General features: G+C 35.1%; 1 protein-coding gene across 1 annotated transcript in view; it reads right to left on the bottom strand.

Annotated features, from left to right (window-relative positions):
* Window positions 1-12597, bottom strand: part of LOC123546046 (anaphase-promoting complex subunit 4-like) — a 71807-nt gene that overhangs the window by 45134 nt on the left and 14076 nt on the right. Inside the window, exons 6-7 of the mRNA XM_053550463.1 lie at window positions 8989-9090; window positions 3156-3239 (exon numbers count right to left, since the gene is read on the bottom strand). Of these exons, the coding sequence (XP_053406438.1) occupies window positions 3156-3239; window positions 8989-9090 (186 nt within the window). The remainder of the gene's footprint in view (window positions 1-3155; window positions 3240-8988; window positions 9091-12597) is intronic.

Here is a 12597-nt window from a genome sequence, read left to right as displayed (position 1 = left end):
CATTCACAGTTCATATGGCAATGCGGAAGGGGTGCATATTCAAGAAATCGATGGTGGGAAAATAAAAAACATATTCCTAAACTGATATAATACTGATGGACACCTGTAATATTCAGTATTTTGCGGATAAGGATGTGGTACTATGAATGTAATAGGAAAACAGAGGTCTTTGTGAAAGTACATTCAACACAAAATATTAAGCTTTTGTATAAGGAAAAAAACAGGTTTTTTACAGTAACAGTGTTCCAAATAATGTTGAAGGGATGAGATTTTCTTTCTAACACACCAGGTTTGCTTAAACATGTAAAATTTTACGCCACGTCTGTTCATCTCGGGATGGACGCCATATTTGTCATTGATAAAAATGTAAACAAAAAAATCAGAGTGGGATTAGCATTGCAAGGGCATAACATGACATTCTACACAATGAATACCTTAGAACAGATATCTAAGATGCTACACAGGTCAGGCGGGTTAAAATGCATAATGTCGATCACTTTAAATTCATCTTGAAAAGGTGGTTAATTTTAGTTTGTTTACATTGTTTTAATTTTCCCACGACTTCTCGGCGATTCACTGCAAATGTATTACTGCGCCGGACGAAAGGTAACTCTAATAAACAACGGGAGACAACTAGGTGTCAGCACGTGTACGATTTTTAAAAAAACATGTCGATGATTATAATTTCTTATCAAATAATGAATCCTATTCAGATATTCGTCTTTAATATTAGAAAATTATTAATTTCTGTGGACATTTGTCAAATAATATTACTTACAGTGGACTACTTTGCGCATCAAACTGGTTTCCGCTTCAGTTGTGAGCACTTCCGTTATACTTTTTGACAATAATAACAAAACACAAAATGAATCAATAAAGTCACTTATAAACCGACTGCTACTTAAATCAGGTAAGTAAAGTTGTTGTTACAACATTATACATGTTCGTTACGTTATGAGATAAAGTTTATCTTGAACTGCATAATCCATTAATTACGTTTAGATGATATTGCATTTACAACTTATTTGACCCCGTTTTTTTTACGTGAATGACAGCATTCTCGTGCAACTCGTGCAAACAGAATTATGAAAAGTATGGTGGAGAATTCAAGGACAAATTATAAATGACATTAAAGTGAGGATAACTGTATATTCGTCCAGTTTTGATCATTGACATTCCTGCTGTTTATTAGTAACTTTTGTGAACAAGATTAGAATGTTGCTTTTGCACATATACACATTGATTTGACCTCTCAACCAAATTTCATACCTTATTTTTGTGATTTTTAAGACAATACAATCAAAAGTTTGTTGAATGTGTTTGATATTTAAGTGCATTGTAGTTCATGAATACCAAGTTAAAAATTAATAATGGCAACATTTCTAGGCCTTTATTGTAAGCCACTAGACTTCTGTAACGATAAATGTTTAATGTATTAAGGGGAATATACTCTTTTAGTTTTGTAATGGCATTCCTTGACCACCGTATCTTTTCTTATGCACTACTTTGTAAACAAACTAAATAATGTGTTTTAGCTCACATATGCGAAATGAAAAGCAAGAAGTGAACTTATTTCACATTCTTTCTTTAAATTAGAATCTGTAGGACATTGATAAATGTTTGGACAAAGTGAAGCACTATTATTATCGCACCAAAAAGTCTTAATTGTTGACTTTGAATGTACACAAGAAGTCTTATGTAATTCAACAATAACTTTCTTGTTTCAGTTTTTCTCATTTTTATTTTAAAGAGCAATCCTTTGTGTACTTATAACAGTTGAAACAGTATTCATTTCATTTACCAAAACCTTGTACTTTCTTGCAGGTAAATTTTATAATACCCCACCCACTTTTTTCTAATTTCAAAGTATGCGTCCCCTTAATAAACATCTTTACCTTGGCTAAATATATAAACTGCGTATACTGCAATCACAAAGAAATGTCTGTAAAATAACAACATTTGTTTCAAACAAACTTCCAGAGTTTTAGTAGCGTAATATATTTACACATTAATTAGTTTGTAGTATTTAAACCTAACACACCACCTTTCATACTGACAAACATGGTTATTTTATAATTCCATAAATGATATGCGATAATTGTTCATATATTCAAATATGAATTTTGGGCATAGTATATCTTTAATTTTGTAAAAAATTACGTTCCTTTTTTTAAAAAATAACATAATGCTAAAAATTATTTGTGTGGACGATGTAAACTACAGCAAACTCCACTTTTAGCAACAAAAACAAACAACTCTATCAATCATTTGAAGATGATGATATATTTAATTATTTTTAAAATGGCCGCCATTTTGATAACGTCATAACTCGACCCAGTCGCAGAATTCACACTGGCGACATGGCTTAGAATAAACTTCAGACATTATGGAACAGATTAGTATATGTTGCCATTAATCTTTTTTCCAAACGCACGGGACCCAAAATATGGCTTTAAGCGAATACACTACTGGCCTAGAGATCACCATGACAAACATTCTGACAAATTTTCATAAAGATTGGGTCACAACTGTGACCTCTAGAGCTAAAAATATTTCAACGGTAAAAGAAGTTGTTCTGAAAATTTTTATTCAAAAATCACCTTTACCTCTGCAAAAAATAATCCCAGTGTGGCAAGCAAATGATCTGCATATAAATATTATTAACTATGCATTACTGTGCATTACAAAAATCATTCCTGTGAAATTTCAGTGGAATCTGGACTGTTGTTATAAAGATGAAGAGCAATCAAGCTAAATGCAGATGGACAAACAGACATGGAAAGGCAAAAAGCATATTATTTGTACAATGAAATAGTGAAACATAACAAGAGCACCGCCTTGTGGATGCAGACGCTCATCTGATTTTTTTGTCTCTGTATAATAGAAATATTGACCTACCCATGATTTTCTAAGTCCAAAAGGGGCCATAATTCTTGCAAAAAGCAGGATGGAGTTATGTTTCTTGCTGTACAAAGTCAACTTTTGATGGTGAACAAGTGTTGCAAGTTTTAAAGCAATAGCTTTGACAGTTTAGGAGAAAAGTTGACCTAAACATTAAACTTAACCAGGCAACACCGATGCCGATGCCGATCAAGGGATGACAATAACTCCATTTTTTCCCCCAAAAATCAGATGAGCTAAAACTGGGTACGAACCTGTATCAATGTTGCTATCTGTCCATATTTCAGTGCTAGGAGATGCAGCTCTTTATCATGAGATGCTAATAAGCTTGTGTCAAACTGTAATAAACCAAGAAAGCCAAATATCTGCAATTAATAGCTGACCCCAAAACTATTTTCACACAATTTTGTATTCTTGTATCGTAAGGCAGCTCTCAGCACAATTAGGCTGTTACTGTCTCCCATTATGGGCACTTAGCATATGGTATCAAAAATGCATTTCATGGGTACTGGTATCCTAACAAATTAAAGCCTTGCTATGGTGTATCCTGAAACATAATGGATGGATTCGATCTGTCAATCAAACCAATAATATTGGCCAATAAGATAAGACGTTATCCGTCGATCCGTAAACTTTGTTGCTAAGGCGCCATTGTGTCTCACAAGCTTACCGTAACTAAGTATCTACAGACTGTCAAGTTCTAAACAAAAACAGTATTCTTTTACGTTCTCGACATGGCAATGTGTGTAAAAAGAGATGTTTTACATATTAAATGTAAATATGACCTCTAGAAATACGAAAAGAAGTGTAATAAATAATTGCGAAACCCCATGTAGCATGATCATTTATCAAGTTTATCATTTTAAGAGCTATTTTTGAATTGGTTCTAAGACAGGTGTCACAGGATTTTCATTCGATATTGCACTCGAGAAAACGAATTTCTTCAAGGCAAATAATACATATAGTCTACAGCGATCTCCAAATTTCGGCCACACTACACATTTTATATAAGAATTCTAATGCTAAATATCCATGAACTGAATTTTTGTTTTTCTCCTAAGAATGTCAGAAGTAATGTTGAATGCATTATCATTATTATTTTCATGAACACTCAACAGATTTTGTGTAAGAATTTAAATGCTAGCTCTAGATATTCCGTGAACTGATTTTTTGTTTTCTTCTCTTTAATAATATCAGAAGTAATTTTGAATGCGTTATTCATGTTTCTTGCCTTATTTAATGTTGGAGATGGTGCTTGAACCAACTGAAACGATCAAGCACCAACTGAAACGAAAAAAGATTTTGTTATGAAAATGATGTTGGTTGCGTTACCACAATTAGAAAAAAAAATGTAGCCAGTAACAAGAGGAGCCATAGAACAATAATGCCTAACTAACATACGGTAAGTTGATGTTCTCGTTCTGATACATGAAATATCTATTTTATAGAGCGCTCTAAATAATAATGTATTTTTCATGGGAATCAGCATACATTTGGAAGAAGGTGTTTCTTCTTTTTTCAACTTGTTATGTATATATTTCAGAAGATTGTCTGTGAGTGCGTGTGTGAGTGTGCATGAGTGTTTTAATATCGCAATGAGCAGAAAATTCCGTAACGCTGTATAGACATATATTTCTTAACTTTCTTTTTTTCAAAATACAAATATCAATGAATATAGAATTAACATCCGTTAAATGACCGTATGGCTTCTTTTTTAAATAAAAACTTAGATGTCCGTAAATATCACTGTGTACAGGTCAATTTGTAGCATTGACTGATCAAATAATAAGATAATTTAACAAGCAAATTTGATGAATTGGAATCCCCCGCCGAAAGGGTCAGAGTTGAGGAACGGCAAAAAAATATATCCTGCAAAAAGTTAAGAATGTTACCAAGAAGCAAATAATTTCATTAGTCAAATCAAATTAAAAGAAAATGAATGGTTTGTTTGGGGGGGGGGTGAGGATACAACAGTTTACATGTTGATTATAAATATTGGTAGAAAACGAAAAATGAAAAAAAAAAAAAAAAAGGGGGGGGGGGGGGGGGGGGGGGGGGGGGGAGGGGGTGACCAATGTAAGGTGGTGACCAGGTGTAGGTACACAACATCACATGTTTATAATAAATGTGCATGGAAAAGAATGGAAGAAGTTTAATGAAATTCTTCCAATTGGTTGGTTTGTCATGTACAGATCTGTGGATTTTTAAACAATTAAAGGGCAATAACTAAATGGAAAATTGACCAATCGAAAAAAAACTTGAAGGGCATCGTCGCAGTATCTTGGTTCATGTCTATTTCAAGTTTGATGAAATTCTACCTGCTAGTTACTGAGAAATGGCTGCAGACAGACATTTTTCATTAAATCAAGGGCAATAACTCTGAGGGAAATTGACCTATCAAAAAAAAACTTGACGGGCATCAGCGCAGTATCTTGGTTCATGTCTATTTCAAATTTGATGAAATTCTACCTGTTAGTTACTGAGAAATGGCTGCAGACAGACATTTTTTATTAAATCAAGGGCAATATCTCTGAGGGAAATTGACCAATCAAAAAAAAAACTTGACGGGCATCATCGTAGTATGTTGGTTCATGTTTATTTCAAGTTTCTTGAAATTCTACCAAGTAGTTACTGAGAAATGGCTGCGGACGGACGGACGGACGGACGGACTGACGGACGGACGGACAACGCCATTTCAATACCCCCCTCCCAATTTCATCGGCGGGGGATAATTAATGACATGAATAAATGTGTAGCATATTGTTAACACCTGCTGATTTGTTACCCCTTGTTTTCAAAAGAAACATGTATTATCAATTACAACTTATAACAGGCACCCGTTTCTTGTGATTAACACTGATGTGACAATCGATCTGCTTCCTTTTGTCGTTCGCAGCAGGCGATAACCTTGAAACCTACTGTCAAAGTTTCACTTTTCAAACCGCTTGACATATCTTCAGAAGGTATACACAAATATTGCAGAATTTCCACCACATAACGATGTTCTAGGTAACGGTATCAGTCAAGTCTCCAGAAGAATACAACATATTAAAATAAACAAGAGGACCATGATGGTCCTGAATCGCTCACCTCTTCCCACATGACCCAGTTTTGAGTATGACGTCGTTTTTTCTATTATTTGACATAGTGACCTAGTTTTTGAGCTCATGTGACCCAGTTTTGAACTTGACCTAGATATTATCAAGATAAAAATTCTGACCAATTTTCATGAAGATCCATTGAAAAATATGGTCTCTAGAGAAGTCACAAGGTTTTTCTATTATTTGACCTATTGACCTAGTTTTCGAAGGTACGTGACCCTGTTTTGAAATTTACCTAGATATCATCAAGGAGAACATTCTCACTAATTTTCATGAAGATCTCATGAAAAATATGGCCTCTACAGAGGTCACAAGGTTTTTCTATTTTTATACCTACTGGCCTAGTTTTTGACCACACGTGACCCAGTTTCGAAACTAACCTAGATATCATCAAGGTGAACAATCAGATCAATTTTCATGAAGATCCATTGAAAAATATGGCCTCTAGAGAGGTCAAAAGATTTTAATAATTTTAGACCTACTGACCTAGTTTTTGACCGCAGTTGACCCAGTTTCAAACTTGACCTAGATATCATCAAGATGAACATTCAGACCAACTTTCATACAGATCCCATGAAAAGTATGGCCTCTAGAGAGGTCACAAGGTTTTTTTATTATTTGCCCTACTGACCTAGATTTTTATGGCACGTGACCCAGTTTCAAACTTGACCTAGATATCACCAAGGTGAACATTCTGACCAATTTTTATGGAGATCCATTCACAAGTATGGCCTCTAGAGAGGTCACAAGGTTTTCCTATTTTTAGACCTACTGACCTAGCTTTTGACCGCACATGACCCTGTTTCGAACTTGACCTAGATATCATCAAGATGAACATTCAGACCAACTTTCATACAGATCCCATGAAAAATATGGCCTTTAGAGAGGTCACAAGGTTTTTCTATTATTTGATCTACTGACCTAGTTTTTGACGGCACGTGACCCACTTTCGAATTTGACCTAGATATCATCAAGATGAACATTCAGACCAACTTTCATACAGATCCCATGAAAAATATGGCCTCTAGAGAGGTCACAAGGTTTTTCTATTATTTGACCTACTGACCTAGTTTTTGAGGGCACGTGACCCACTTTCGAACTTGCCCTAGATATCATCAAGGTGAACATTCTGACCAATTTTCATGAAGATCCATTGAAAAATATGGCCTCTAGAGAGGTCACAAGGTTTTTCTATTTTTAGACCTACTGACCTAGTTTTTGACCGCACGTGACCCAGTTTCGAATCTGACCTAGATATCATCAAGATGAACATTCAGACCAACTTTCATACAGATCCCATGAAAAATATGGCCTTTAGAGAGGTCACAAGGTTTTTCTATTATTTGACCTACTGACCTAGATTTTGACAGCACGTGACCCAGTTTTGAACTTGACCTAGATATCATCAAGGTAAACGTTCTGACCAATTTTCATGAAGATCTTGTGAAATATATGGCCTCTAGAGAGGTCACAAGGTTTTTCTATTTTTAGACCTACTGACCTAGTTTTTGATGGCACGTGACCCAGTTTCAAACTTGACCTAGATATCATCAAGGTGAACATTCTGACCAATTTTCATGAAGATCTTTTGAAATATATGGCCTCAAGAGAGGTCACAAGGTTTTTCTATTTTTAGACCTACTGACCTAGTTTTTGACGGCACGTGACCCAGTTTCGAACTTGACCTAGATATCATCAAGATGAACATTCTGACCAACTTTCATAAAGATCCCATGAAAAATGTGACCTCTAGAGTGGTCACAAGCAAAAGTTTACGGACGCACGCACGCACGGACGCACGAACGGACGACGGACACCGCGCGATCACAAAAGCTCACCTTGTCACCCTGTGACAGGTGAGCTAAAAAACATTGATTTTAATTCACATTTTAATAATATACTTATTCGCAAATATAGAAATGAAAGAAATTTCGAATCATCATCTATCCGTTGCGTAAAATAACAAATATCATGCACGAACATATAGAATTTTTATTCAGTGAAATCAAAAGATTCAACTTTAATTTTTATTTATAGACATATTATGCGGTCCCAAAATAAACAAATTTACCAAATTCTACGACTTTCATATTCAGTATGAAGACCTTATTAGCACCAACATTTAACAGCTACATTTCATCACTTTTCTTCATGGAATTAATGTAACCTTAAGTATAATTATTAAATGACTCATTTAGCACGTCATCCGACAGGTTTTTAATCTTTTTTACAGTAATGAGTAGAAGATTTAGATACTTTATAAAAGAGAACCCGTCATAGCGGTATAATGTGTATCCACCATTTTGGAGAAAGCTTGTGAGACATAGCAACAGTATCCAAGGGGGGCGTTCCTTATCAGAAAAATCGGATCTATCCATTAAGGGTCTCAGAAGTAACAATTTCACTTTCAAAACACATGCATTTACTGTGGGTTTACATCAGTGAAGTCAATCCACCAGATAAAGAATGTGAAATTAAATACATAGGAATTTACTTCTTTGATTTGTATTAATGCCATGTTTATTTATGTTTATTAATTTGCTCTGGATTCTATACCAATTATTCCTTTGTTCTTGACAAGCAACTGACAACTTCTCTACATAAATCAGAGGTACAGGACAAATGAGCCACGCCATGTGAAAGCCACGCCATGTGATCCAGACCAGACTGCGCAGACAAGATCAATGCTGTTCGCTTTAAAAGCCTATTGTAATTAGAGAAACCGTTAGCGAACAGCATGGATCCTGACCAGACTGCGCGGATGCGCAGGCTGGTCTGGATCCATGCTGGTCGCAAAGCCACTATGTTGGTTTTCTCATGGCGCAGCTCAAATGTCTTTAGACACAATGTCTGCTCTTCACCTGTAGACGTTTTACCTTCTGAGCTAATTGTGCAGATCTGTAAGACTTTATGGAAAATGGAGATGGACAACAGCAAGTCCAATTTTAAGTTGGGGTGGGGTGGAGAAACACAATAAAGTACATACTGTATGAAGGGTGTATTCCATATCCTCTTCATGTTCCTGCTGTAACACCAGAGCTAAACTGTTCAGATCCTCCGATAACATAGCCGACACCATCTCCACTCTCTGAAATACATTCATTGGATACTTTTCCATACTTAACTTAAATACTATGTGTTAGATAATACTTGCAATGGTTTTACTTTTACTATTATTCATGAATAATGCCACTTTCAAATTAACGTTTACAAAACCAAATTTCTAAAATGGACTGGTCCAATTTGGGCAATTATTATTCAAAGGGATGTTCATGGAAAATTTACTGACTAAATAGTGAACAGTGCAGATCATGATCAGCCTGAATGATGTGCAGGCTGATCTTGGTCTGCACTGGTCGCAAAAGAAAACCACTTGCCTCTAGCTGGCTAAGGGTTAAAAATCTTAGCTTTGTATCGTGAAACATGCACAAGTTCTGCAGCAAAAATATTAGGCAACTATAGGAGCACAATATTATTCCGCTAATGAAAGAGTGAATATTTCCCACTGCAAAGCTAATAACCTTTTTATTACATTAGGTATCTACACAATTAAACATTATGTAAATATTATGACTTTGTTCAATACCCTAAATAAAATGGACAATACTGAACTAAATAAAAGAATCAATCAAAGAAGTATAAAATACACAGAATGGCAACTGGCTGTAATCTCGCTTGATCTTGTGTCAGAGCATGAATCGGCGTTATCGTAGTAAAAACAAACATCGGCAAGCATAGAGTTACAATTTGTACCTTTAAAACTACATTTAAAATACATGTTAGCTTCTAAAATCAAAGGCCTGAAGGGCCTGAGTCGGCTAATGATTGATGTACTGACAGTATAGTCTACCAGTTTCAGTTTGTGTTTAGTTTTTTTTCCCCAACTAAAGAGAGATTTTGTTACAATAAATGAAATGAACATTCGGTCGATGCCTAGTAAAACTTTGATTGACATTATACAAGTATTTAAACCCAATATATTTCTCTAAAATTGAAGAGTGGTTCGCAGAAATAAAAATGTTGAAAGTACAAACTACAATTTGACAGCTGACACTAAGATACTGCCCATGACTTTATATATTTTTCCAGTAAACATTTGCCTCCGGCATTGCCAAGAGGCAATTATCGGCTGGTATATATTCGCACATGATAAAATTTGAATATGATAATTTATAATTTAAAATTTCACAGCGCGGATTGCCACATACAATTTGTAACGGATGGACGAAAGAACTGATATTTTACAGATATTATAATGGGCCTGGCGATAGCCTTGTCATATGTTAGGTATTGTTCAATCATATTATAAGTGATGTCAATTTAAAGTATACTTACTTTTGCGTTTAGAGATACATGTATGTAAATGTTGCTGAGTGTCAATATATAGTGTAACCGATATTAATAAATGCAGTTCTTTTTTAGTTAAAACTATCATTTATTCTATTTCAGACTTGTTAACCCCTTAAAAGTCATGTCTGTTATCCCGAAGTCCATCCACTTTCAATTATCCATTTTGATTCATGTAGACAGACAGGCCCAGACTGGGCAGAAAAATGTTTGAGCCATTTTTACGTGGTCGGTAGCAGGGTGGGTGTGAGGAGGGGTGTTTCTTTCCGCTTTAAATTGCAGTCAGATTTTGAAATGGGCATTGCGGCAGGTGGTAAAAGGGCAATATGGGGGAAGGGTGTGGGAGGATACCCCCTCCTGCAAGTAGGGTTTGGGGTATTACCACAAGAAATGTTTGAATATGTAGACCCTTGATAAAGCCTTTGGTGCGATTTTAACTGAAAATCTTCTGTTTCAATTTCTAAATATTACCTAGATTCTTTCTAGTATTACAATATCCAAAGTATGACTGTCACTTCATCTTTTTACTTTCAGATCATGCCTCAGGACTAGAATATGAGTCTGATATAGATTATATGTAGGTGTAATAAAAATAAATTCTAGAATCATTTCTGTTACAATAATATCTATCACGTATGTTACTTGAATCTTAAAATTTCATAACACAGCTCGATATTTACCCAAAATATTATATCCGGATACGATAACACTTTTCTCCAGTTTCAACAACATATTTTACAAATTGTGATGATACGAAGAAATTTAGCAGCAATTGGCAGTATCTGACATTGAAGTTTACGGTTAAATTACTTCTTATTTAAATCTTTTCATAAAAAAAGTTGTTTCGTTTCGTCAAAGCAGCCAAACATAGACGATCTACTTTCGATTTCAAAAACTACAAGAAAATACAATTTAATGTTTCGCAGATTTGTTTATTTCTCGAAAAATAAGAAATAAAATCATTTTTAATATAAGTAGTAACTAAACAAACCAGTAAGAGCTTCTTCTTCCGATAATTTATCCGTTTACTGACTGCAAAATTCAACCCACGCAAGATCATAGAAGCGTTGTTATAAACAGGTCACGCGTGTTCGCCGACAAGTGTCCAGAATGTAGTTAGGATTCATCCGCGAAGTCTCGCGGAAGAATTAACGTACTGCACATATCTTATTCGGGTCATTTAAAAAGAAGCTGTCATAATTTAATTTCATCGATGTGGTAAACTCTTTGATAAGAGACATTCCAATGCTTTCAGAGGTACCCAGTCAATAAAATACTAGCAGTATGTTCTGGAGCTATATTTTGTCTTTCGCTGGATGTTACGCAAGCTTTGTAAGCCTGCGCAATTCATAAAATGCACAGCGCAATAAATTTGTTATTTGCGCAATGATTTTAAAGATTATTTTTTGAAACGGACAGGGTAACAAATGGATAATTTGGCTAATAAGTTAATATGCAGTTTTTATTTGAATTTACGAACATCATATTTGCTATTTTGTGACAAAAGGGCATAAAATTCGTCACCATAATCATATGCGCAAATGTATTACCAAATCCCGCAGAATCGTTATGCGTGTTTATGCTTAATGAGTTACCGCGGAAGAAAATACATGGCTTTATTCGAGTATTGCACAACTACAAGTCATAAATATGACAGATTACATCGTATATTGGTCATAGCAAATAGGATTGACATAAATGAACTTCATTCGATCAATGAACTCTTTGAAATTAGAGACAATCTAATGGAACTACATCACTTCGCTGTGTTGTGAGGCCATTTAAGAATGAGAAATCGAGCGATAGCAAGGACTCGTCAAACGCTTTACAGCGTTAAGCCGACTCAACAACATTAGTTTAATGTGAAATAGTCTTAAGACACAAAGTACACGTTTCTTATCATCAAAAAGAGCGTGGTCATACGGTGATAATTAATTTACCGATGAATAATTGCTTTCGCATACAAAATGGCGCGTGGAGAACGCTTCACTTCCGGTAAACGAGATCTCATTCAGTTGTCACGGGATGTTGGCGAGATTTGCTCTATATGCCTTTCAAGTTGCCGATCTATTTATTTTTATAGCTCTTTGAATCAATGCAACAACACACATTAAATGACACCACACACCCGATATGAAATTCAAGTATTAATATGAAACAAGAGGGTCATGATGACCCTATATTGCTCACCTTTTAAACTTGGCCTTGGAATCATCAAGATAAACATTCTAATCAAGTTTCATAAAGA

Source organism: Mercenaria mercenaria, chromosome 9 (assembly GCF_021730395.1).
Source record: "Mercenaria mercenaria strain notata chromosome 9, MADL_Memer_1, whole genome shotgun sequence".
In the NCBI taxonomy this organism is placed as follows: Eukaryota; Metazoa; Mollusca; class Bivalvia; order Venerida; family Veneridae; genus Mercenaria; species Mercenaria mercenaria.
Note: the sequence above shows the minus strand (reverse complement) of the source record. Positions and strands in the feature narration are given on the sequence as shown.